General features: G+C 35.8%; 1 protein-coding gene across 1 annotated transcript in view; it reads right to left on the bottom strand.

The window, feature by feature from the left end:
* SPAG16 (sperm associated antigen 16) overlaps nucleotides 1-27,173 on the bottom strand; it is a gene marked incomplete at both ends in the record, with an annotated part of 378,554 nt that overhangs the window by 345,879 nt on the left and 5,502 nt on the right. The window contains 6 exons of the mRNA XM_084289402.1: nucleotides 4,891-5,033; nucleotides 10,005-10,074; nucleotides 11,456-11,573; nucleotides 12,246-12,353; nucleotides 17,202-17,339; nucleotides 23,572-23,699. Coding sequence (XP_084145528.1) covers nucleotides 4,891-5,033; nucleotides 10,005-10,074; nucleotides 11,456-11,573; nucleotides 12,246-12,353; nucleotides 17,202-17,339; nucleotides 23,572-23,699 — 705 coding nt within the window. The remainder of the gene's footprint in view (nucleotides 1-4,890; nucleotides 5,034-10,004; nucleotides 10,075-11,455; nucleotides 11,574-12,245; nucleotides 12,354-17,201; nucleotides 17,340-23,571; nucleotides 23,700-27,173) is intronic.

The raw sequence follows: 27,173 nt of genomic DNA, 5'->3' as shown, positions 1-27,173 counted from the left end.
AGCACAATTATCTGGGAAACCTAATGACAGCACCTAAACAGGTCTTCTGCTGATGAGTCCATGCATCCCCTCTCCCAAAGGGTCATATGTAAGTCCTCCAAATTAGTTCTCTATCCTATTCCAGTGACAACCTCCCTAGGCAATCTACTCCAGTGCTGCTGCAAATTTACTTTTATACATTTTAATATGTAGTCTCAACCTTTCACATTGGATTTCTACTTTATTACTTCTTGTTGTAACAGGTTGTTTCCTTTTTTTTTTTTTTTTCCTCAGAGGTTTTGGTTTTTGAAGATGTATCCTGTCTCCCCTTAGTTTTCTTTTCTGTTAGCTATGCACTTTCACCTTTTCTCTGACAACTTTATTGCACAGACTTCTTATCGTTCATGTTGCTCTGCTGTAGATGTTGTGCTTCTCTCCTGAAGAACTGGGCTCAAACTGAACACGATGCTGCAGTCAAAGCTACATGCCAGCTGAACAGCACAGGAGGGTTATTCCACATCCCCCCTACAACATCCCTGGCTTACATGGCAGTATGGCTTCTGGCTATTTTGCAATATCATGTCATTGTTGACTCATGCAAGCTTGTTTTACATAACAAACCCTATATCCTATTATAAAGGAATGATATGTATTCAACCCTTTATCTTCTTGTTCCGTATTTGCACAGCTGATCTTTTTTGTAAAGATAGAGTTTCCTATGCTTTTTTTGCATTCCATGTTATTTCTTTAGATCAATTCTCCAATAGGTCAAGTTTTAAATTGCATTCCTGTCCTCAGCTATCGTTACTGTTCCACCTCCTTCAAACCCAAATAAAATAAAGCAGTCCACAAATTTAGTATTTTTTCTGTTCCATTTTCTAGGTCATTAATGAAAACATATTCTTGCAGAAGCCTATTCAATATATCTGTGTTTTTCCCATCTGTTTTCTGTTCATTCAGGAAAGCTTCCATCAGGCCAGATTTCAAGAGCTAAGAAACAGTACCCAAAGCTTTATTAAAAACATAAAGGCTCTTACCTATTAACAATAAACTATAAATTAACAATATTGACTGCTTCTCCTCTATCCAGGAGACCTCTTATCCTGTTACAGATGCAATTTAAACTCAATTGCTACATCTTTTCCTTTCAAATACATTTTCACTGCTAAATCTTTTCCTAATTTCATCCAAACATTCACTAAATTATTCACTAAATTTTCATTTATTCATTCCCAAATTCTTTGAGAATTTAAGCTATAATAACTACTGTTTCGTTTGTTTCTTATTTTTTCTCTCATCTGAAGTAGACATTTTCTTTTCCCTACACCAGACTAAGATCTTCTACCCTTGTATCTGGTATTAATTTTCTTTGATATCTGTCTGGAGTTTTACAATACCAGTAAAGGACTACAGAAATAAGCATACCTGTATTAGCAGTCAGTATTCTTCTCTCTAATGAATGTCAAACCCAGAACGATTGCTTATTTCATTTATGACCCTTCCTGACTATTTTAGAACCATGTATTTCCAATTCTGTCCCAGTTATGCCATTAATATTAATATAATTTATACTAAAGCTCAGTAATCTGGTCAAGTAATTATTTAGCTTTTAGTTTCTCTTTTGTTTGACAGCACACAAACAGTAGATGGGTATTTTGTGTACTTTCTTCCATCGAAATGAGAGGAAACTTGGGTTACATACATGTATTTGGACCCAGTCTTAGTAGCTACAAAAGCTATCACTAATGCACGGTTATTGGATTTTACCTCTGTAATTCTTTAATATGCCATTCCCCATAATTTCAAAATCTGTTCCACAGTCATCAGAAATGTCCAATGCACCTTTCGATAAAGTTTTACACCAAATAAAATTTCAGAGAATTAAATGGTGTTGTAATATATTATACATAGAAATTTAATATACCTGACAGAGAAGGTGCAATTGTCCTGTTAATAACAGAAATTAAACAGAATTTACTGTGTGGGGAACCTGAGAGAAATTAATGATATAAAAATAGTAAAAGTACATTTCAACAGCATAATGAAAACCACATTATCAAGGTTCTCTACAATTTTAATGACCTGTGAGTACATTTTAATTTAAATGCTTAAAGCAGTAGTCTACGCAAATTCTTAATCTAATAATATTTATGCTATTGATTCTGACTTATCAAGGGCTAGATATACAAACAATTTAGCCTAATTGCCTGTTACTATATGATTTGAGTCTTGCAATAAGGATTTCAAAATCAAACGTAAGACATTAAAAAAATCCATATTTTTTTCCACTGTTTCAGGGATACATTTCATCTCAAATGGACTTAAATGGTTTTAAATTACATGTCAGCTATTACAGGATATTACAATAACACAATACATGTCTGTCCTTGGAGTGAGTGCACTAGCTCAGCCATGAGTCCTATTTGCATTTACTTAACAGCAAACACAGGCATTTGTTAGATCATTATTTAGGTACAAGACACAGAAGAGACCTTAAATTATTTTCATCACCATAGCTGTATCATTAATGGCACAGTCAATACAAATGTTTACAATTTTGTCTCAAGAATACAATTTCATGACAATATATTTGCTTTTTACTGAACATGATACAATCCTAATACCTACATTTCAAAATCGGACAAACTCCTGGTTAAGTTCACTCTGTGTATTTTTGTTAACTTTAAATAACTAACATTTTATTGGGGAGGTAAAGTTGACTTAGATATTTAAATTAAGGCTACACTTCAAGTTCTCTTTACACCACAGATAATTATTTTCATTATTGTAAATAAGAACAATTTACAGTATTTTAACAATTTACAGTTATTTACTCTTTAATAAATACATTGCCACATTGAAACGAATTATTGTATGAAAGAACATAAGTCACATAAGAGATGGGAGAAGTGACAATCTTTTGATACAGTCAAAGAAGTTGAGGTGGAACATAGAAATTTGATTCCAAACCTCATATAAAATGATCTGATGAAGGCAGGACACTTTTATACCTAAATGCTTTCCAGTGCAACAAATACTCAGAGCTCAACTGTTGAGTGAAAGTGCACAATTAATAATTTAGATTAAAACTTTAGTTCAATAAATGTGCACTACAGGACAGAGTTCTCAAAGTATCCTCGTTTTAAACACAATTTTAACTCACCCTTTTGCCTTCTACAGACTCTGCCATTTATTTCTAAATAAAATAATAAAAACACTACAGTAAAATACTGTAATTCAGGTGAAGTAGTCTAAAGTACTATCTTTTGTTAGGAGGAAAGGAAGTAGAAATAATACACCCAGGAAATGTGAAATGGAAAAAAAAAAAAAAAAAAAGAGTATGGTTCTATTGTTGGAAAAGATCTGTTAACCTCGTACCTAAAATTCTAGATTATTGCTTAGCCAAGTCAAAACCTAGTACATTCACACACGCACGTTTTCTGATATCTTATTTCTGGATCCACTCCAGTTTTCTAATCCATTGATTAAATAAAGACATCAAGGCCTCTGGTAGGACTCATTTGGGAACATAGTATCTGCAGAAGCACAGAGACTTGCCAGAACCAGCCAACTAACAGTGCTCATGAATTTCAAAGAACAAGAGAAGCCAGACAGGCACGCTACCTGTGCAGTGCTTATGTACTGAGGGGTGAAACGTAACTCCACTGAAATTTGCTATAAAAAGCCTGATGACTTCAGTAGAAATAGAAGCAACAGAAGAACTTCATAAACCAAGAAATATTCATCCGTTCACAAGTCACAATGAAAGGAAAAGATACTTATGAGTGTCTAAGATGGAAGTTTCTAACCACTGAATGATGAACAGGGAAAGTGGAAATGGACTGACTGGCAGGTGCCTCAGGAAGACTCAGGTACTAATAGGTAGGTAGGCAGTGCAGACAATTATTTCCAATACACATTGACAAGCGTTTTAAAGAGAAACAGAACACAGATATACACACAACTATACATTATAAAAACATATAAAACACAGGTTAAGGACAACAAAAAGATGAAAACTGAAATAGATGGTTATTTTTGTCAGAAATGACTCGCATACCAGTATCAAACAGGAAAACTGCCCTTGGAGAAAAAAACAGATACAAATATACAAAAAAGTCACCACATACATATCATTACAGAGAGGAAAACACAGAAATTGATTCTGACTACAACAAAGTAAATAAAAATATTGTTGTGTTTTTCTTCTTCAGAAGTGTTTTTAACTCTAACAGTAGTTCCCAAACAAGAAAAATAAGCCCATATAACAGTTTTAATAACCTAAAAAAAAAAATCTACAGTTTAGAATGTGTACCTCGATCTGAAGATGTAAAAACTACAATTTAGTCCTAAAAAGCAACTTTGAAAAATAAAGAAAAAAGCGGGTAAACAAAATCATTTCAACCAAAAAAACTGTCAGAAATTCATTTTTGATTTTGCACAACCTGCAAACTGAAACAATACATCTGGCTCCATTCGAGTTGTGAAATTTTCATCAACTGTTAGTAAATGACCAATTTTTTGCCTTTAGTCTCCCAGATGTTCTATCTTTTAAGCCCTGGTAAAACAGGTTGAAATGCCTGAAAAAAATTGCAAGTGTTATGGAATAGGCCAGGATTTCTCCAAAGTTACAAAAGAAACAGAACAATGAACATGTATAGTCAGTGCTCTTTCTTTAAGGCGATTATAACAGGCTCTTGAGAAGTAGTTTGCTAGTTTCAGCTAATCAGACTTCCTATTAGTTTCTACTGAGAGTAATTTTTTCAGGCAAACACATTAAAAATGATACTTACCTGTACTATTTATAGGTATGAAACATCTGTCACTACAGGACAGACTGTTCTCAGTCATGTTGGACAATCACCCTTCACCGCAGCTTACTAAAATGTAACTGAAAAGAACGTTGCATACCTTCGGATATCTCTTGCCTATCTTCTCAGAATCTTTAACTGGACCATATGAAGACCTTTCAGCATCAAGCATTTTTTGCTGCCTGGCTTCCCGAAGAGCTTTCTGGGTGGGCCCCTCTAAACCTTTTTTCCTTTCATGGGCTGCTACAAAATAAAACCATCATTAATGTAATCAGGATACTTTTTTTTTTTTTAACCTTAATCTTCTGGAAAACGTTTCTTTACTTGATATTATCTAGACATGTGATATTCTATCAGAAATTCTACTTTAAATAAAGATATCCAGGTTATTGTGCCACGCACGTAAAGCATTCCAAGACTGCATATAACTCCGTTCCACTGATTACTTTGGTGTGACCTGTTTCAGCATAACTACTGGTACCCTAGATTTCGCCCCCAACATGCCACAGAGGTTTTGGATCTTGCTGCACCAAAGAATCAGAGTAAAATGGATCAACTGATCATCTTGCTGCATCCTAATATTTCCACCAATGCACTCCCTAATTTACAGCCCAAGTTTCCTTTTGTTTCCTTGTCCTTTCTCCCAACGCACCTTTTGAACAAGGAATTACTTACCAACAGGGAACAGCACAAAAATCCTTAGCTGTTATCATAGCTGTACATTGTCAGAAGTGGCTGAATGGAATACAATGAAAAGGTATAGCCCACAGAAACCATTGCACAGTGCACCTGGATCTCCCAGGATCTGGCAAAAAGCATACTATTTTCCAACACTCAGTATTGGCAACTTCCATATATCCGAACGCAGTCCCTTGCAATCCCTGTATCTTGTTAAAACGGTCTGCAATATGCATGCACGTCAAAGAGGGAAAAGAAAGGAACACTAATTCCAACAGGATTCGGGCACTTATCACCCCTCCAGTTTCTTGCAGAAAACAAAACAAAACAAAACAAAAAAAACTCACATAGAAAAAAATTACAGAGATAAAATCCAGACTGAAACAAATGAAATCAACACTACACATTCCTAAATGTCTGCTGTTGTGAAATAAAGTTTTACTAACTTTTTTTTTTTTTTTTTAACCTTGACCACGAAATTCAATATAGGGGGAAAAGAAGAAAATTAATATTTTCTGACTTAATATAGGGGGAAAAGAAGAAAAATCCCTCTCTGCTCTTGAGGCAAAAATCATGGATCAAACAAGCACAAAACCTTCCTGTACACCCAAACTGTGAAACACTAACTGATAAAAAGAGCTGTGTCTGCTCCAACTAAATATCCATATTCTCACTGCTTTCAAAGGTAAAGCTACAAATACCCTAAGTAGCTTTTTCTGAGGAGGTGTATACTGCAAAATAGTTTCGCATGTAAACACTTTCTCCTCACTCAGTAACTGCTACCCACTAATTAGCATGTTATTCACAGGATACTTGGTTTGCTGGTGCCTTTGAAATACACATAAACCAGCACAGTTGTGATAGTTGAAGGGCTTAAGAAGTCAATAACCACTGAAAAATGGCAAAATCCAAAGAACTGTTGGATTGGGTTTGCACTAAGATGGCAACAGCTTGTGTTTACAGATTTTTCTATTCTGATTGCACTGTAGCTAGAAATGGGACAACCAGGTTTAAGTACTTAACTGGTGCCTTTTAAATTACTTCTTACATGACCTTCTAAGAGCACTTACATCACATAAAGGAAAGAAAAAGCACAATAAACAGCCCTAGCAATGAGTTAATTCAACCATGAGTAAAGAAACTCATTGAGTTCAACTTCTGAGTATAATTAGGTAATAAATTAGCAGCTGTTGTTTTCAGAAAACACAATAAATGTACTGAGCAAATAACAGTTTTATAACACGTTTTTAAAACCACGTGTTATACTAGCATTCAGTTTGGTTTCTAAGTAAGCAACAATCTAGATTGCTTAATTCCTTTAGGCAAAAGTGATCTTTTCTCATAGAACTACTTAAAATTAGGTCTTGATCCCTAAGTAAGGGTGCAAGTGCTCTATTAGCATATACCTAAAAAAAAACAGTGAATTCTTTGATAATTAGATTGCTCTATGATCTTGCTACCAATTCAGGTAGGATCAGATTTATAGAAATAAAATATAACAAGAAAAGGTTTTCACTGATCTTCTTGCACAAAACATCTGTTGATTTTAAAAGTAATATAAACTGAAAATGTAAGATCAAGTTATACCAACTTCTCCTTCAGAACTGACTTCTGAGTAAGCATAGCAGAGAGAAGATTCTATCAAATGGCCAAGTCCTAATCCTAACTGTGAACTAGTTCCTCTCCCACTGTTAAGTGTCCTTCCTATCAACTCTCAACATGAGAAGTGAACAGGAAACAAAAACTTATCCCTGCAATTATTTTAAGAACACCTGATGAAAGCTTCCTCTTGAAAGATTTGGGTATGAACACTCTTTGCAGAAGGCTAAATGACAGTTTGACTGGCAGTGGCACAGCAAAAAAACCTACACCCTATCAAATACATGACATTAAATTACATGCTCTATTGTGGATGCTATGCTATTCAATTATTTGAAAACCATCATACTGATGGTTGCTACATCAAATGCCTTAGTATGTCCAGAATAGTGGTCTTAAACATTAAATGGTGTCACTTTTTTCTACCTAGCTGCCAGATACAAAGTTATAATGAAAACTTTGTGAATGCTATGATGCTTCCCTTGGTTCTTAATTACATTCTTTATATGGCTCACCCTGGAAACAATAAAGCCCACGATGGATTGGATGTGCTGGATCACATTGCTACTGTTCAAAACCTCTAACTCTTGAGCAATCCTGAAACCAGTTACAAGCCACTCTCGATGCCCTCCAGCCAAAGCCACTGACCAGGTGTCATCTGGTCAAGTCCAGGTATGGGAGAGAAGCAGCATTAGGAGCAGTGACAGAATCTCCTGTGGCCAGGGAAACAGCCATCCTCACACTTTCCTGCTCTGCAACAAAAGCATGCAGCTGGCCAGAGAAAGCATCTCACCTTGGCAAATGACAACTTGCCAGTCTGAATGTTCATGGTCTTCTAACCGAGACACAGGAATGCACAGAAGTCAGTCCTGAAGAGATAGCAACTGAAAAACAGCTGTAGGTCTCCTTACAGCAGAGACTTGTGAGTCCAACAGTACTTGTTTCTTTCAAACTAAGACTTACATTTAGAGGAAAAGGCTGCAAACGTTTCTTCACCATCTATGCACTGCTTGCTTCTCAAGGTCTCAATTATACCTTCTTATGAGTAAGAACTCAAGAGGCAACAAAAGTATCTGAATAAAACTATCACCCACTGAGACACACGCAGATGACCAACTGAGTGCAATAAGATTTATGTAGTATTAGCAGACAAAGAAATGAACTGAAATATCAGTTAATTTGTGATATGCAGTGTATTAAGCAAACTGAGGCTTGTACAAGCACATGGGTGGCTGATGAGCTTAATAATTTCTGCTGGAGACAATTTTTTATTTTTTTTTTTTAATTTATAAAGTGCTCCCCTGCTTGTCACTTTTTGGTACTATGAAGTGCTCTCAAGAGTTTTGGAGAATAAACAAGTACTGTGAACAGCCGGAGAGCTGTTTTTAGAATCACTCAAATAACAAATCAAAGTACTTGTAGTTTGAAAAATACAGATGAGGCATCTACAATGTAAAACACTGGCATGAGGGAAGAACCCCACTATCTATCCTCAAGCCAGAGTATAATATATGCCCGTCTCCTAAGAAAGAAAATAAAAAGCCCGTTCTCTTCCTCACTGTCTAAAGTGGGATGAAGATGAGGTCAGTGCTCTTCAGCAGGGCAGAAGTTTATACCCTCAGCTGTAACAAAATTTAAAGACTAAGACAGAGCACATCTAATACATACACAGCCACAGAAAGATACCTGGGGGGCCTGAATTATGCTTTGCTGAGGAATACGGCATTAATTCATACAAAACCAGAATCAGAATCCAAAACAGAAAGATACTGTGTGCACTGAAGAGACCACTGTTTTAACACATCTGAACTCTATATCTGAATAACTTATTATTTTAGTAGCTATTTGCTTCCATACAAAATTAAAATTGTAGCTTAGTTCATACCCAGGTAGAACTTCAGAACCCTTTCAGGTCCTTATAGAAATGAAATCTGGTAAGTTCTTGAACTGAACACACCCAACTACAGTTCTCTTTTGTTTCAAGGGGCTCCTGGAAGTCCTACTTGCAAGACATGCTTTGCTGGACATGGTGCATGATACGTAACACCTGGTCACTGATGTGGCAGAAAAATTTGGGGTTCTCTAATATCGTATCTGAAGTTCGGCTCACAACAAAGGTAGGTTCAATCCCCCTTCCTCTGTGAACATTCTGTTGTCAGAGAGTAGAGCTCACGTTTTCCCTTTTTTTTTTTATTTATTATGATCTCATCTATTTTCACTAATCTTTTTGAAACCTACTTTAAGACTTACCTCCCTCTGTCAAATGTAATTGAAATTGGAAGTTTCAAAATTATTAGTTGGAAGAGATGCTGACAAAGAATGGGATAACATAGATTTCACTTAACTAGGAAACAAGAGGACAGTTAAGTTCTAGTTTTGTGTGTGTGTATTTTTTTTTTTTGATGGAGTTAGGAAAATGCAATAATTAGGCATTTATTCAAAACATCAGGTAAGTAGTTTCATACCATACAGATAAAGATATTATCCCAGCAGGTATTATATCAGCTTGCATTGCTATTAACTTTCTGTAAAAGTGAGACATGCTAAAATAAGAGGCTGCATTTCATAATGCTAGTATTTTCAAATTTCCAATTGTTCCAAGACTGCCACGTATACCTTCTCACAGTAAGCTGAAAAAAAACACTTATGTGAAAAAAAGTTAGTGAAAAAAATAACAAAACTCAGACAAAATAGATTTCTAGGGCAAAGTCCTTCCACAGTTGTTCATTCATATTGTCATGAGCGGTTTCACTGTCCTCAGTGGTTACACTTTAGAATAAATATTCAAAAGATACAATTGCCATTGTCACCAAGACAGCTGATAAAATGTTCATACTCCAAGTACTTTTGATTTACTGATACACCTTTTTTTTTTTTTTTCTAATGTATTACAACACAAACATAACCAGTCTGAGTTTGTTGATGAGAATATTTTACCTTTTGTCACAGGACTCTGAACTGCATATCCAGACTCTAAGTTATGTAATGTAGCTTGTAAACCTGTAACCTAATGTAAAAAAAAAAAAAAGAGAAAAAGAAGAGGTGATATCAAAATTTTTCTTTTGAACTGTCTGTTCACAACACACAGTATTTATATCTGCATATTTAAATACATTATATGTATTTTTTTCCTTTTCTGATTATCTTCAAGTTACAAACATTAATCCTAATTCTAGATTTTGGAAATGTCTAGTGAAACAACATGATAAAATACAGGCCACCCAGAATTTCCTCAAATACTTTTATAACTCCATTAAAACAATACAGACATACGAAGTACTTGAGATCACACTGCAACATCAGCTTTTACTGCTATCACTGATCTTTAACTTAATGGCACAATATGACATGCAACTTTATCATAAAGAAAAATGACACAAAATTTGTTAAGTTACAGACAAGCCATCACTCTACAATTCTTCATCCAATTCATCACTGGATAGGTCTTACTGGAGACTCAGTGGATAGGTTCCTGAGATTTCATAGCTTTGGAACTGTTTTATGTTTTGTACTCCTTATTCAGCATAATTGTATATAGACAGTAACCTTTCTTTTTAGGACATTTTTCTTTTATTTAATGCAATTTCAAATATGTAATCCTCAGTCATTTTAAAGTAAGCCCTCAGGTGATCTGAGCAAAACTGGAGGCAAAGAAAAGGAGGAAATGAGAGATGAGAACTATTAGAAGAGAACATGAACATGCTGAATTCCTTTCATGTCACCCACATACAGGTGATGGTACTGCTGAAAAACAACACATTGCATTTTCAGAGTTTCATTTTAAGTAAACAACCTACTGGCTAAACACAGGGAAGATAGTTCTCTGTTCTTCATCCATCCTACCTCTGCTTACAGTTCCTTCCGCTAAAAGAGTGGAACATCATGCATACCAACCTATACATCATGTAGGATTACAGGAGCAAATATTACTCCATTATTCCTCTCACAAGACAGAAAAAACTGCATCTGGAACCTACTATTTGAGGTAAAATACATTATGATAAGTAAACTACTAATTATAACTAGGAAAACAAGATATAGTAATTAGACAGTTTCTAAGTTACACATGTCTAAAAGACATTTCTAAAGGCGTAGATGGAAGCATATGAATCCGTGGGGATAACACACCTTTTCTCAAGAAAGCAACCCAAGGTCTGCACATTATTTGCTCAGTGCTGCCCTTCAAGAGTCAGCAACAACAGAGAACTACTACCTTATGGCACTAAGATTCACACATTTTCATTTTTCATATTTCACCAAATAACACAAAACTCACTATTCTGCTTCAAGCTATCATATAAGTGAGTTGATTTACCAGAAATATCCTGTTCATTTATCAAATTACATACCAGAAGCATTCCATGCAGTTTTGCAAGAGGTAATTTTACCTGCCCAACTGCTCTGTCTCTCTCCAAACTAGTTAACATTTTCTGTCTCAGTGTATTCTGGTATTTTTCAGTCATCTGCTTCAGCACTGGTTCATAGGATGCATAATGTGCCTTCAGCCTGTGAGCAAGAAGACAACAAATAGTTCCTCAACAACCTCACAGAACTGCTAAGATCCTAATCTTATACAGTTAACAGAAAACAGAATTTCGGAATGACAGAATTATGGAATTAAATATTACAAAATAAATTATCATACCTCTGTACCAGTGGCCTAGCTTGAACTTATTTGCAACCAAAGCATTATAGTAAATTCCACATAGCAAGTTCAAGGTGTAAAAATAGAAAATACCAGCTACAGGAATCACAATTGCCAAGGTTAGGTCAGAGGTTGGACTCGATGATCTTTAGGTCTCTTCCAGCCTAGAAATTCTGTGTGATTCTGTGTGTGGTTCTGAACTCAGTGGGATACCAGTTACCATTATTAAGGACAAAGGATCTAAAATCATTACATATTCACAGCAAAAGATCCAGGTGAGAAAACATGTCATTGATATTTTTAACTGTTAGAAATACTATATAATTATTAATACCACATCACACCATGGAAAGTATACAGAAGTTCATTACAAATTAATAGGCATGTAAGTGCACAGTACATAGAAGAATGGTCTGATGGAATTAGTTTACCAAGACACTAAGTAAATGCAGCTAGCTTTACTTTAACACTTCAAATTCCGCTGTATTATCTTATTTTCAGGCAACAACTTGGCTTTTTGTTTTGTTTTTTACCTTTTAATGTCACAGATAAGCCTGTTTTTCTCCTGGACCACTCGCTTATGATGCATTCGATGGAAGTCACGTTCTTTCTGCATTTTTAAGAAAGCCTCTTTTGCTTTGCTACATGTAAACAGAAAAAGCATGAGAAAGGTATTAGCCTCCTCCTGTTGCACATTGAATACACACAGAATACATTTTCAGATATACACATGCCTACTTCTGCTACTACGTCCTGTGGTGAAGAACATGCTTTTGACCTCTTTTTGCTGCTCACCAATGTACGAAACAGTGGAGACTTTCACCATTACCTTTCTTCTGTTCCTTTATACAAAACCCATAGGGATTCTAGCATTATACATCCCAGAGTTGAAGTCAACCTTACTTTAGGCACAAGGGACCTTGTGGAGGCACGCATTGAAGGTGCAGGAGTTACTAGACTTTGGAGATACTAGACTTTCTAGTATTTACATCAGATCTGGAGCCCATCATAACAGCGCATTAGAAGGACACATGCAGAGGGTTAACTCTACCATTGCCTTGCAAATTCCTATTTCTAGAGAGCTTCTGGAAAGAAAAATGCACTAAAAAAGTTCTAGGCTCTGTTCAGTAGCGTGCAGCCTGTCCCCAGGTGTTATCCTCCACACGTAAGAGCCGAAAAGATCAAATCCAAAACTGCAAACTTACTGATCACCTGTTTTTCCCTAAGTACATTCTACATATACATGACACTCAGATTTGCTGCTCCATAAACATAATACAAAATAGCCTGAATATATTGAGTATACCCAGATTCTCCTTGCCTTTACTGAGGTGGGTTTCGTAGTAATGATTAGTAGATGCATTGTTTAATCACAAAGGAAGACTGAAATTACCTCGCACAGTAACTAGATATTTGTTCTTTGCTAAAATAAAGCTCTCTTCCTCTTCAATAGGAGTTGAATAATCAGGCAAGCCATTATGACAGTGTAATATGCAAAAATTACAAGTCCAGGAAGAGGACCTGTAACTATTACATATAACTTGCACTATACTTAATAGTACAAATAATACATATTTACTATATATGCACACATTTGCTTTATTTACTACTTATACGAACTATCATATTCACATGTGCACATTTACATGTGAATTGCTGCTCATAGCAGGGGCGGCTAGATCTGTAGAGCACAGAGAATCTAATAACACTGTGCAGCAGTCAAAGCTAAGACAAATCTGGCAAGGAAATGAAAAAGGCAGGGCTGCCCCTGCAGGAACCACTGCAAAAAGACTCCAAGGAGCCATAGGCATGTACATAGCTTTGTATATGTGTGCACAGTAATATCAGAAGTTGTGAAACAGCGTAACTTGGGATATTGGCATTGAGATACAAAGTACAGATTAATGATTCTGCTCAAATGCATGTGAATAGCAAAAAAATTGAGAGGTAAATGAATCAATGATTTCAGAATAGTTCTGTGAAACGCCTCCATCGTAACACCCCTCACATAAAATCTGACTTGCCGTAAGACCTTGAATACAAAACCCAACACTTTCAAGCTAAGCAGATGGGTTGTTCTTTGAGTAAAAGATGTTACTACAGCCACAGCAAAGTTAATAACCCATTATTTTGGTTAAAATACTTGTCAGATTGTAGTCAATGTCTCTCCATTGAAACTTTTCTCAAGCAAGTAGTTTGACAACAACAAAAGAGGTCAGGGTTTGATAAAATCAAGCCCTGATCTGACTGCACTGCAGTTGTATTTAATTCCTCAGGACGCTGGAAGTTGTAGCTTTCAACGTTTTAATGAATACAAAGACAATTTTAGAAAACATACATGAATAACATTTAATATGAATTAAACTCAACTAGTCTACTATAAGAGATAGTCAACAATTTTCAGAGATAATGTTTTCAGATTTTTCTTGTATATTGGGAAAGTATCTATACTACCAGAGAAATACCACAACAGATAACCCCCTTATCAAAGAATCAGAGCTCAACTGTAGCCTTCAAGATAAAATAACATGAAACGGAATACACTTAGGGTCTATTTTATCTACTGTCACACAACAAACCTATCAGAATATAGTATCTGTTTTTAAAGTTTAAATAAAAATTAGCAGTGTATCTAAAGGGTATTTAAGGCAGTAACTACCACTAGCTTTGGAACAGAAGAATTATGCTGATTTATTCATATTAATCTATGTATTCCAGTGATGCTGTTATATATCAAGATGGCTCTGGATCTTGGACAACCTATTAAAAGTATATATTCATTGTACATAGGAACTGAGGCTGCTGATTTTCTCTTTAAATGATTAAAATCCACAGTGAAATGTAACCAGCAGACTGAAATTTAGTCTATTTGCTTACCTGCTTGCCATGCAATCATGTAAATGCTACATTAAAATACCCAAAATACTATTACATATCCCTTCTAGACACTGTAAATCTTCTAACAATTGTTAAACTACATAAAATCAGAAGGTACTTCGTTTACAGTCATTTAGCCTGGGCCCCCTTACCACTTAAGCCCCAAACACCATCTTTCAGCTGAAGGTTGTCAAGATTAGCAACTCAGAAATACCAAACGTAATTAAAAGATATCTTCAAATACACTTCACAGCACTGCATTTGCACCAGGAAAGCTTTCTGACTGATCCACGTAGCAAAATCTAGGTCTGTCTTTGATCAGGAATCATTATTTCCTAACCAGTCAAATCAGCACTTCTTCAGTGCTCTTAGGCATTCTGGTCTGAGTGTAAGTCGGTGAGTTCTCTCTCACAAACTTGAAAATCCAAACTGACCTCCAGGTAATTTTGGCTCCTGCCGGAATATTTGCTTTATTGTAGCAAGGGTACTGACTTCAGTCATTGAATGGATAAACAAGAAAAAAAATTTAACAGCCACATCAATGAAAGGATTTAGTATAGGTTGATACAATCGGGTTTTTTTACAATCAGGTTTTTATCTAAAGGACAAAGGAACACTAATTCATGATACGTACTGCAGAATTGTTCTATTTCATTCGTCATTCCATAAATAGTACTGTTTTCATTCATAAAACACTCAAAATAAATAACTGAAATGAATGTCACAAAGCACACAATAACATTAATAACAATGAAAAAATTATTTGAAATAAGAGGTTGAAAAATAACATAGTGACCATTATCACAGACTGTTTCACAACTACATATATTCAGTCATGATAGCAGCAGAAAGACTATGAAAATAAAGTTCTCACTACCATCACAGAAAGGAGGAGGACCTGTAGTTTAGTTTGCATTTTAATATGGTACATGCAGAATAAGTGCAGTATTTAACAGTAAATGCCAATGAAATCAGTCTACTTGTAATTTGTGACCTACCAAACTCCTCTATATGTCACTGTGATCTCTGTAATGTCAAAAAGGCAACATGACCAGACCTCTGTTGTTTTGTGTTTCACGAAACACTACAGCATGAAGAAGCAGAGCTGAGTTTCAGTTAATGGATTTTTTAGTTATTTTTTTTTAAGCACAGTTCACTTCAGTGACTGTTGGGAATTTTATTTAACAGATTGCTAATACGCTCAGTTCCTACAGGCTATCTTTTCTCTCTCATGCCTTCTTCCTGTTCCACATTATCATTCTGTCTTTTAGTCTGAACTAGGCATCTGCTACAAAAAGTTCTATGGTGCCCTGTAGAATGGGCATATAGAAATCCTAATGGGGAAAGAAAACAACTCAGGACCACGGTGAAAGATTTTGAACTTTATGTTCTTAAACAATCATGAAGAAATAATACAAGCCCATGTCAACTCATATCAAGTCACTATCAGCTCCCACTATCTTATTATGGCACGCTCTGCTTCATACAAGAGGAAAAAAAAAAGTGAGAAAAGGAAGCAAAGTCTGTTAAAATTACTACGGAAAGTAATTCTCATATGGGCTAGATTTTGTCTTGCCTTCTTCTACAGCACATGACAACTTCTTGCTCTCCCATTCTAACAGGAGACATTCAACACCCAAATCCAATGTCCAAAGAAACTGGAGATGAAAATTAAGGCATTTTATGTGGCCCATGCGCCAGTGGAAGGGTCTAAATGACTGCAATATTTGACTTTGTGATTATTAAAGCTGTTTACATAGCTTATAGACTACGGCCAATTAGTTTATTTATTTGGAATGTTATAAGTGATTATCATTGGAAAATCATTTGATGATAGTTATTATCATCAGCAATGATTATTTAAAATCTGAGTAGCTATTTTTCGTGTAGAGGAACAATCTAAATGAAAATGAGTAGCTTGAGCAATCTTGAAGAAAATCAGAGATGGAGTTAAATTATTTTTACAGCCCTGTATTTTAAAATTATGCACTTGCAAAAACCAAAGTAAGTGCATTATTAGCTCTCAGGGTTAATTCAATCATCATGTATAGATCTACCTTCAGTATGCGTAGTTAATTACTACATCTCCATTACATAGGGTAAATATTTTAACTCTCTGATGACTGTATTTGTAAAATCAGGTACTGCAATGTACAAAGATATAATCAATGCCGGTCATTTACACTGACATACCATTTAACTCTCAGACCACAGCAACAGATTTTCGCATTTTTAAATAAAAATTTATAGTTTTTTCCCTATACTGGTATTTCATGGCAGTTATAACTTATAGTACTGTATTTTAATAGAAAATGCATATAATCATTTATTTAGTACTTCTATATATTATACTGTCATAATTCTTTGTAGTAATTTGTTGTGATTACTGGATCTTGAAAATTATGTTCTATAGCCCAGTAAAGGCAAATAATTGAAATTAAGATTTAGGTTTCTAACAGAGCTCAGAAAAAAAATTAAACTAATTATAAATGTCACCTAGAAGCAAAAATATGTGCAGCCAGCATAATGAACACAAATTTATTTTATAAGATTTATTTTATCTGGCCTTTTACTACTGTATAGCAAAGTTTCATTAAAACCAAGTAACATACTTAGCAGCAAGTTTATAGCTGTCCAGATCTTTCCTCAAACGCATGTTCTCTGCCTGAAGTTGCTGGTTCTGGGTATACACAGTTGGCACCAGTCCGACATCTTTGGCTGTGAAGGCACCTCTCTCTATCAACTCATACCTAGTAGAAAAGGGAAAGGGATTTTGGATTTTATTCCATTTTTCCTACTTCTCAGTTCACTGATGTTTCTTTTCTCATGCTAGCATTTTTATAAATTAGAACCATATTTACCAACTGAAGGCATTTTTCTCTTTTATAATCATTAACAGTTAGCAGTATTACTACTCCTGTGTTCTGTTTTTCCACTTTCATTCTAAAAAATGTATTCTTATTGTTTGTAATTCTAATGACATGCCCTCTGTAACACTACTTCAACTATAAAATAGTTCCATTCCTTCCTTTCTTCCAAATAATTTAAAGACCAAAAAAATTTTTGTTTAAATACTGATTTAACATTTTAAGCCTTTGCATATATACATACAATGCTTTTTCTCACATATGCTGTCATACACGCAAGAGATTTTCTTTTCTGTAGACTCAAGTAAGATGACAAAGTTGTGAAAAAACAGGATGGATTATTCTAAAGGCTATCATCAACATGGAACTCTGAGCTCACATAAGAAAACTTCTTCATTCCTGTTCTTCATTGCTTCCTGTGTGCTTATGTTGCTTTCTCCTTATATTTATCTATTTTACCAGCCCCTGAGGAAACGAGTCTGTGATGTAGAAGCCTGAAGGCTGCTTTTGTTAAATAAGTGTACAGACTAACTTGCATTTTTGAGAAGTGGAAGTGAATCTGGGGCAGCATGTAATTCCGCATAGAAGCCAGGAGCAACTGAAAGTATTTAAGTATCCTCTATCAAAAAAAAAAAAAAAAAAAAAAAGCAAGTAGTGTTACTAGAAAAGATTCAGAAAAACATGACTGTCACTACACAAAGTAAATGATTCTGCAGAACTACACTTGTTCAAGGAATGATTATAAGCTATCAGGATTTGTCAGAGTATTTCAAAACACATCAAGATTCAAGCCTACATATATGATAAGATACTTGTGCTCAAACTGCACAGGTGATTCCAGAATCCAGTACAAAATATGCATTTGTTTACTTTTATCCTGAAAGAAAGAAGGGCAGGACCTTCAGCTAGTACAAGCTTTTACAGATCCACTGAAGATAAAGATATTGTGCACTATGGAGCTCTATCACTTCAGCATAGGTTCAGCAGAGCTATAAATAGCTTACATCAGACATCTGCTAGGCCCACAGTTTTCTTCCCTGCTGATCTTGACTGCAGCTGGAAGATGTTTTAAGTATCAACTCAATGGAAGGGATAATATGAATATTATTTACCTTTTCAGAGGAAAAGCATATTGAATCAGTGCGTATTTTTTCAGTTAGGAAGGTAGGAAAAAAACAGCAGTAATTAGTGATAAAAACATCCTGAACACTATCCTGCACATAGATATAAACAGCAGGCTTTAAATCTGAGGACGGTAAGCAGCATTCCTAGATCACCAAAACATGCTGTGGAAACAAGAAGTTTTGTAGAATACGGGATTCTTATCTCACAAGTGACTCTTAGAGAATACCTACTAAAAATTAAGAGGAACACTACAAACTCCTATACCTGGATGAACTGCTATGGTCACCTGCTTTCATGAATTCTATGCATAATCTCAGAACACTCATCCCTATAAATTAAGCTATCATTTACATTTGCCACCAAAAGATTATAGGATTTTGAAAGATTAAACTGAATGTGTCCAAAGCAAAATTCATTCCATCGTCACTTAGTTTTCTTCAGCAAATTGTAGTAGCAACAGTCTTTTAATACCAAGAAAAAAGCTTAGTCATTTTCCAAAAATATTGACTGATATGCAGATACAATTCCCATCCAAATATTGAAGATAAGGGCACTTCTCACTGCAAATCATCACAGATCTATGAACTTTTTTATTTGTCAGGAAATTGTCTCCCCTGAACGCCTTAAGTGCAATCCATGAAAGCCATCAGCTTTCTGCATGAAGACACAACAGACATGGGTAACTGATTAAGTTAGCCTCCAGCAGAGCTAAAAATCCTGAAAGACAATTTTAATGAAAGACAATTAATACCAATACATTCACTCTTGTCTAAGTGTGCTACTAAAAATGAAGGCTTTTGTGCATGTAGAAGAGGAACAGAAAGCTACACAAGACTGCGTTGTGAGATCTCATTTCATCAAACTAGTCCTGTAAAACTCTAGGAGCTCCTGCATACCTTGCTGACTGCCACACAGCTATTGTTCTCACTGCTTTCCATTAAAGAAAGGAACTGTGATGCAAAATGAAATTAGTTATTTCCATGCACATGGGGACATTATTTTAAGCTTTCAGAACAGGTGAGTTATAATTCTTGAACTACCATTTAAAGTTAACCAAGAATTTGGAAGCTTCAGGAACAGATGGCCATCTATGATTTTATGATCAAAGCCCAGCGCGCTGACTTACAATAATACATTATTACTATATGCTTTACACTGATTTGAAGTTTCTAGGAGTTCTAAAGGAATCAAGTTGCAGAGAGGCCCTGCAATTAAACTGACATGTAGCTCAGGATAATCCTTTACCAAGGGACAAATCACCTGGAGATGCATTCACAGACTACAATTTCAAGTTTTAGCTCTTACAAGAACTTCTTGCTGAAAATTATAATTCTAACTGATAACCTTTTAGACAGTTTGAACAGAAGACTAAGAAAAACATGAGCACACAGAATAAAAGACCCTTTATACCCTAGTGTGTTCCTCCCATCTATTATTTTGGCATGCAAGTAGAAACTGTGTATTACCACGTTATACTTGCTCCATAGGCAAGTGACCTGTGCAAAACTAGATTAAGACAAAAAGGGTCCAAATTTCAGTCTCCTGTGGCATCCTTACATACTTCCCATTAAATAAATATAAATACATGTATATGCTTCCGTGATAAAGTGAGAAGTTAAACAGATAACTAGAATATATAGCTAGGACACACGCACAATATTAGGAAAGAGTTTGTATGCTCCTGATCTGAAATATGTGTTGTGCATTCATTTGTTGCAGTTGCAAGCGCTCTGTAAATCCATGCCAACATTCACAGACAGACATGTTTCAATCATAATAAGCACAAGCCGAGAACAAGAACCAATTCTATTGAATCACCTCAAGAAAGAAAAAAATAGGTACACCTGATTTTTATTCTAATTTGTTTATATAGTCAGTTCCCATCAACAAGAACAAGAAAGCAGATGCTCATTTCACTTTCTGAAATTGAACTTGAGGCTACCTTGTGTCCTGAGCTAGTTCTAATCCAAAACCCCCATCTTTTAGTCCCAAACCTCCATCTTTTAGTGTGATCCTGCCCTAGAACTAATAAGCCTCATCGCTCTCAGGATTCAGGAATTCACAGCATAGCACACATTAGTGTGACCGCATGATTTCCAGGCTAAAGAGGACCCAGAACAGAGGAAATTGAGGTCTGCCTGAAATAAGTAGGCTGTTTCCACTGCCTTCAGGGAGCTGCGACATGGAGGACCACAACCTACAACCATTGTCTTTATTCTGCAAAAAGGATATGTTTTTTTTTAAATAAATCTATCTTTATACTCAGAAAATGCAACAGCTTCACTGCATACGCTCTATTATGCATGATCCAGGCAATCTTTGCAAGGCATACAAAACAACTAGGGAATTTGTTGCCTTGCACAGTCCTGTAAGTTTATTCATAATTTTAACCAAATTAAAAAGAAAAGCATTTTCAAATCATGTTTCTGTAATTAGCCCGCAGGTTTCATTTTCCTCACAAGCTGAAATGTTGCCAGGTCTCTAGGACCACTTGGAGATGACCAGCCCAATGAGTTCACTAACTACACAGAGCGAGAGCTCCATGTGCATGTGTGATTCATCTGCTCATCAGCCTGGCAAGATGTTGCCAGCAGCAGTGAGCTCTCTGGGATTAAGAGGTACAGACTGTCGGATACATCAATTTACAGTTGATCAGCCCTTGCACTTCAATACTCCAAAGCTGTCTATCCAATATCTTTCATAAGCAACAAAAGCACTGTAAAGTCTTGTATATCAAAGGAACAGAAAACTTCATGGTAAATTAGATATTCTAAAAATAATTTGAAGTCTGATTTTAAATTCCTTCAAGTATAACTGGAAGAAAAAATGTGCAAAAAACTACGTATGTGAAAATATCACTAAAATTGTTATGAACTTATTCATTCCATCAAAGAAAAATGGGTTTGGCTTAAAATACAACATAACCATGACATTTTATACAGCTGGACAGAATAACAATGTTTTCTCAAACTCTGAAATAAACAGATAATTTGCTCCAATTTAACTGACCTTTAGATCTTAGACAGACAATTATTTCAAAGCAGCCCTTTTGATAAATTTTCTCTACGTTAATTAATTTCTCATTTTAAATTCCATTAGTACTTGATCACCACAGCATGAGAGCGAGAGAGTCGTCCCAATACATAATGAGGAACCTGAGTACACTAATCTGTTCTCACTTTCATTAATATTGCAAATTATCTATCTCAAACCAACATGAAACATTTTGAAATAAGGTATTAAATGCAGACAGTCTCAATACACTAAGATTAGATCCTGACACGCTGAGCTTTTTTGTAATGTTACTGAAATCTAAAAAAAAAAAAAATACTACTTAAAAAGGAAAAAATATATATATGTACAGCTGAGGATTTACAAGATAGAGCCTGCTAAAACCTGTTCTTGCTCTATTAAAAAGCAATTTGAGTTTTGCCATTGATATAAATTCCAACAGCAAGTACTTCAAAAAAGCCGAAATTTCATTAAAAGGCCACTATTTATATCCATCTAGTATTAATTATCTTTTCCCCAAAAAACACTGAACTTCTTGAAACTTAATGCTATTCCTATAGTCCTTTTGTCAAAAAAAAAAAAAAAACAAAAACGAAAAACAAACAAAAAAAATCATAGGACTGCAGTGCTCCTTCTCTAAGGAATCATTTAAGTCACATTGTTACGCAATCAAAAAACGGATTATTAATTCTAGAGGCAGTGTCTGATTGGTGATTTCTACACTGAGACAACTAGAGTCTCATCAACAACAGCAGTTACTCCCCGCTAGAGACTGTTTCCAATACAATTTAATAGCCTATGGGCATCACCACTTCTTTTAGGAAAAGTAATGTTTTTAACTTTTCAGATTCACTACTTTTCAAATTGCACAACTTCAAAGCACCTTGTTAACAAACTTCGGAATGCCTCTTGTTTCAAGACTGACAACAAGGTAACTCCAACTGAAAGATGTTTCACATTTCCACTTCTCAGAATCTTTCCAATGTAACTTGCAGATTCAAACCAAGCTTGTAACTGAAAATATTTCTAGACAACATCACAAGCATCATTTTTACTAGAAAATAGTTCGGCTGTCCTCTCAAGCTTTGCGGCATTTCTAGCTAATCAATAGTAAAAAATTATATAACCTGAGGGATTCCATATATGAAGCAGGCTATTTAGATGAAGCTGAACTTATAAACTTCTGTGACAATTTTACATTGAATCCCTGCTCTGCTGAGGAAAGGAAGATAGTAACAGCTAAAGAGTTTACTCTTCCAATTACTACAGAAATTAAATTTAAAACATACCGTATTATTTTGACTGATATACCCAAACTACCAGGTATCAAAAACTGTTCTTATTCTACTTCGAAGTACAAGGTCTCTATGATGAAGGTCTGAAAACACACTATCAAGTGAAAACACTATATCAAACTACAAAGCATTCAGCTTTTAAGCAACCACCCAGATTCCAGAAAACAGGAAAACAAAAACCTCATTTCTTAGCACTACTGCAACGAAATGCTAATCGTTTTGCACTGGACCCATTTCATCCAGTGATGACATCTGCATTGCAGCTGGTTTCTGGTCTTCTCTGGTAGCCAATGGAGTGCAGAACATACTTGAAAAAGAACACACTTGAATTCACTTCAGCTTAAAGGAGATGGATAAAATAACTCAGATGGGTTGCAGCCTAAAAGTGAATGTTTTCCTTCACTAGACATAAAAGAGGCCTGAAGTGACCACTTCAGGCTTGTAAACATCTAGAGTTAGGCAAAATGCATGCAGTCCTTCAAAGGTACCTGTTTAGGAACTCCTTGGATTCAAGTTTTTTGGAGGATCTGTCCTTAAAACAATAGTTTTCATCCTCACTCTCAACATGTTCATTAATTCAGTAAAATGTCACATATAAATAAATTCTGCAATACTTGAAATATTTGAATCCTGAACATTTACTTTCAAATTCTCAAAGTCAGATGGTCATTTAAATGTTTTACCATTCAGTTTGGAAGCAGTCGAGGGTTCTGGACATCCCCAGTCTGACCAGAAAATTACAAAAGAAGTCATCCATCGCTTCAGGTATTTCAGACACTGATTTCTCTGAGGTCAGAACTGATTGCAGAGCCTGAAATTAAAATTTGATATTTGTTATTAAGCCTACAAGAGAAATGCAGTTATCATACTCTATTTCTGAGGCCATCTAAAGTCATAGATCTATTAGCGTACAGCTGAACGTTTCCCTTGTCTTTGTCGATTAGATCTGCAATCCCTGATCCAATACCTTCTAATATCAAGGTCTGTGGAAGGTTAGAGAAGTCAAAAACCACCTGATTTTTGTACTCTGAACCTGGCATAATCTGATATGAACCTGAAACTATTTCATCTGATGGATGCTCTTCTGTCACAGAGCAGAGAGAAAATGTTGGCTCTCATATTCCTGCAACCTTCAAAACTCACAACGAAAAAATCAGTACTTTATTTCCTGAAAAATGCAGAAGTCCAAGGTGATAGAAAAATAGCGCTTTTTTTTTTTTTTTAATGACAATGCAAACAACGGACAGACCGAGAGCTGCATCTCCATCAAGAGGTCTCTTACCTAGGAACAAGTCCCACAAAGACCAATTTTCCCCTTTCTTCTCAACATCCACGTGCAGACACTGAGTGACGCTGTCAGATGACACTGCTACAAGTGTTAGCAGAATGCAGATGGTGCACCGAGGCTTCATATGCATCTCCTCCAGTGCCATCAAGATAGACAGCTATTAAGATGAGATCAACTCATGGGTCAAGGACAGTTGCCAAAAGCTCAATCAAAACAGAACATTTTACTGCAGAGAAAAAAGCACCTTCCATACCTCTCCGTTATGATGCCAACTCCTTGCCTCCACCCAACCACATGCAGCCCACTCAGCGCAGAGTTTGCTGTTAAGTTCTTCTAGAGGTTCAGAGATGCAAGAAGGGGTGAAGAGAATAAAATCTGACCCAGCCTGAGCCTTCCTTTCCCAAAGCCATTTAAAGATAACCAGCTGAGAGAGACTGCCATAACTTGGGAGCTAAAGAGGTAGCTGTAATTCATCCAGCCTTCAAATGGATTACAGCAACTTGACTTATCTAAATGCAAAGCTCTCAGAATTCTCTCAGAATTTGGGAACTCCCTAGTGAGAAAAAAATGCTACAACAGCTCAGGCTATTAAGACAAGCTACAGCACTGCACATGCCTGTCCACCTGGGGAAAGAATGAAAGACCAAAACCAGGGCTTGACGATTATCAAATCACTTAAGGGCAGCACTGGAAGAAACCAAGGTTCTATGATGTGTGCTACATGCTATGAAAAAAGATACCACTATAGGGACAAAATGAGAAGCAGAAAGAGCTTGAACACATGCCTACCTTTTCTTGTCTTCAGTACTAACTGAAAACAAAATTCCACTGAGATATTCATCAAGAAATGCTAGAGGCTGTGACTGCAAAATATCTCCTCAATCCGAAATATCTCCTCAATATAAAATAATCTGTTGGCTGGGGAATTTTAGTAACTCCAGCCATTTACAACTTATTCATATCCTTTGTGGGAGTTCTATCAATGCAACTGCATAAGTTCCTTGGAGATTAAGGCATTTCTCTTGATACACTAAAACATGCAGTATTCCCTATACTGTAAGATCTCATCACTATTTTTTATGATACAGAAGACACATTTAATCCAAGCAACCTATCTAACAAAGAAATGTGCATATAAGATCAAGACATGTAGCACTGTACTAGGAATGCTGCAGTATGCCAAGTGCAGTGCAGTATTTGGCCTATTTTCATTACTGGGTACACTGCACAGACAGATCTGTTTTCTAATTGTGATAATACAAGGACTGAAGACTACGTCTGCAGACGCGTGGCTGCATTCTTCTTGCTTTTCTTTCTTTATTCTAAGTGAGGCAAATGTCTAATATTGCTGCTTGTAGCTACCCAAACACGCCTATAAAGTCAGTCTTTGGAAGAAATGACACAGCTTGATTCCCTTAATAAATGGAAATATGATAGGAATCCATTTCACCTGTGCAGAAGAGAATTTATTGGCTAGATACTACCACTGAGAAGCATTTGAGGAACTGTGCAAGGAACAGCACAGGGAGAAATAAAGGCAGTCTACCACACACAGTCTTGGAACAGGGCCTCAAGAAACCAGAGGGAAATTCCTTGTTCTTTTGCAGACTTCAGAAGTGCTATTAAGCTAACTGCTTGAACTTGATCTTAACCTCAGATGACTACCCATAGAATGGCAAACAGTAACTTTTTGTATATATTGACCTCTCTAGAAAGAAGGAAAAAGCAACCTCTTGATATATGCGGTGTGAACAGATACCCTGTAGTAGCGGCACAGGCAAAACCCATGATGTTCTGACTAAATGGTCAGAATTCTTTGAAGTATTTCTTTATATCAGCTAAATATTTATTTTTGAAATACAATCTTCAAAAGATTTTGAGAGTAAAATAAGGAGTGATTATTGATCAAATGTGCAATAAGTTTAATGCAAGGGACTTCCACAACATTTGCAAGATGTTTTGTCTAGTGAAACACGATTAACACCAAATACACTAATAATTTCCCTGGAAAACAAAATGACATGTTCCTGCATAAAACTCAGATTAAAAAAAAAACAGGAATGAAGAAAGGATTCAAAGTTTATTTAACAAGATCAAATAAAATATAATCAGACCTAGATAACATAACTACGGCTAACAAAGGCAATGTGACTTGAGGTTATATTTGGTATACTAAGAAAACAAAGGTCTTGGAAATGAAATGTAATAGCTGTCTCTACTGAAGAAAGTTTATTTAGACTGCTTTCTTTTATCTGCTTGTTTTTCCAGAAGTTTGTAACCTTCTCCCAGGGTCCCCATCAGCTGAACATTTTCTTTAATAAGTAAAGTATTCCATTGCTTGTGTTTAAATGTGAATCATATTACTTTAAAATGACTAAAACAAAGGACAACAGGAAAAATAAATCATGAGCTGCAACTAGAAAGGACAAGTGGAACAGGGAGAGGAGGCAAAATCCCTGCTATGCCTTGCGCATGCCTTGCCCAGCACAGCTCTGCTTTGTATTAGCCACTGTACTAGCCCCCCCAGAGTAAGGGGGAAATGGTATTTAGAGGTCAGAGCTCTGCCAGCCTCATTTCTCTGCTGGGATCCAAACATGAAAACACGCACTGTAAATGCTAATCTGCAGGCGAGGAAGCCTTAGTAGTTCCACTGCACCCAGGCACAGATCCGGAAGGGAAATAAAAATGCCTTAATATTCCCTGTAGAAACAACTTTAATTCAGACAGGTTTTCGGGGGGAAAAAATGGCGAAAAGCATTATCTCATTAGCTTATGTTGGCTCATTTTCATTTAGTAATTACTGCTAGTTACCTTGAAAGGAAGTTTGAAAATAAAACATTTTTCTTAATTTTTCCTAGTTATACTTGACCTTTTTTTTTTTTTTTTTTTTAATAGAGTGTAAAAGAAACGATAGTTACTATAAATATCCACAGTTTCCCAATTGAGTTTCTGCCTTTGGCAAATTGCTAAAATATTTCTAGATGCTCACTTGATCTG

The sequence above is a fragment of the Netta rufina genome (genome assembly GCF_964035555.1).
Source record: "Netta rufina genome assembly, chromosome: 6".
NCBI lineage: Eukaryota > Metazoa > Chordata > Aves > Anseriformes > Anatidae > Netta > Netta rufina.
The sequence above is the reverse complement of the archived record's forward strand: the minus strand, read 5'-3'. Positions and strand labels throughout refer to the sequence as shown.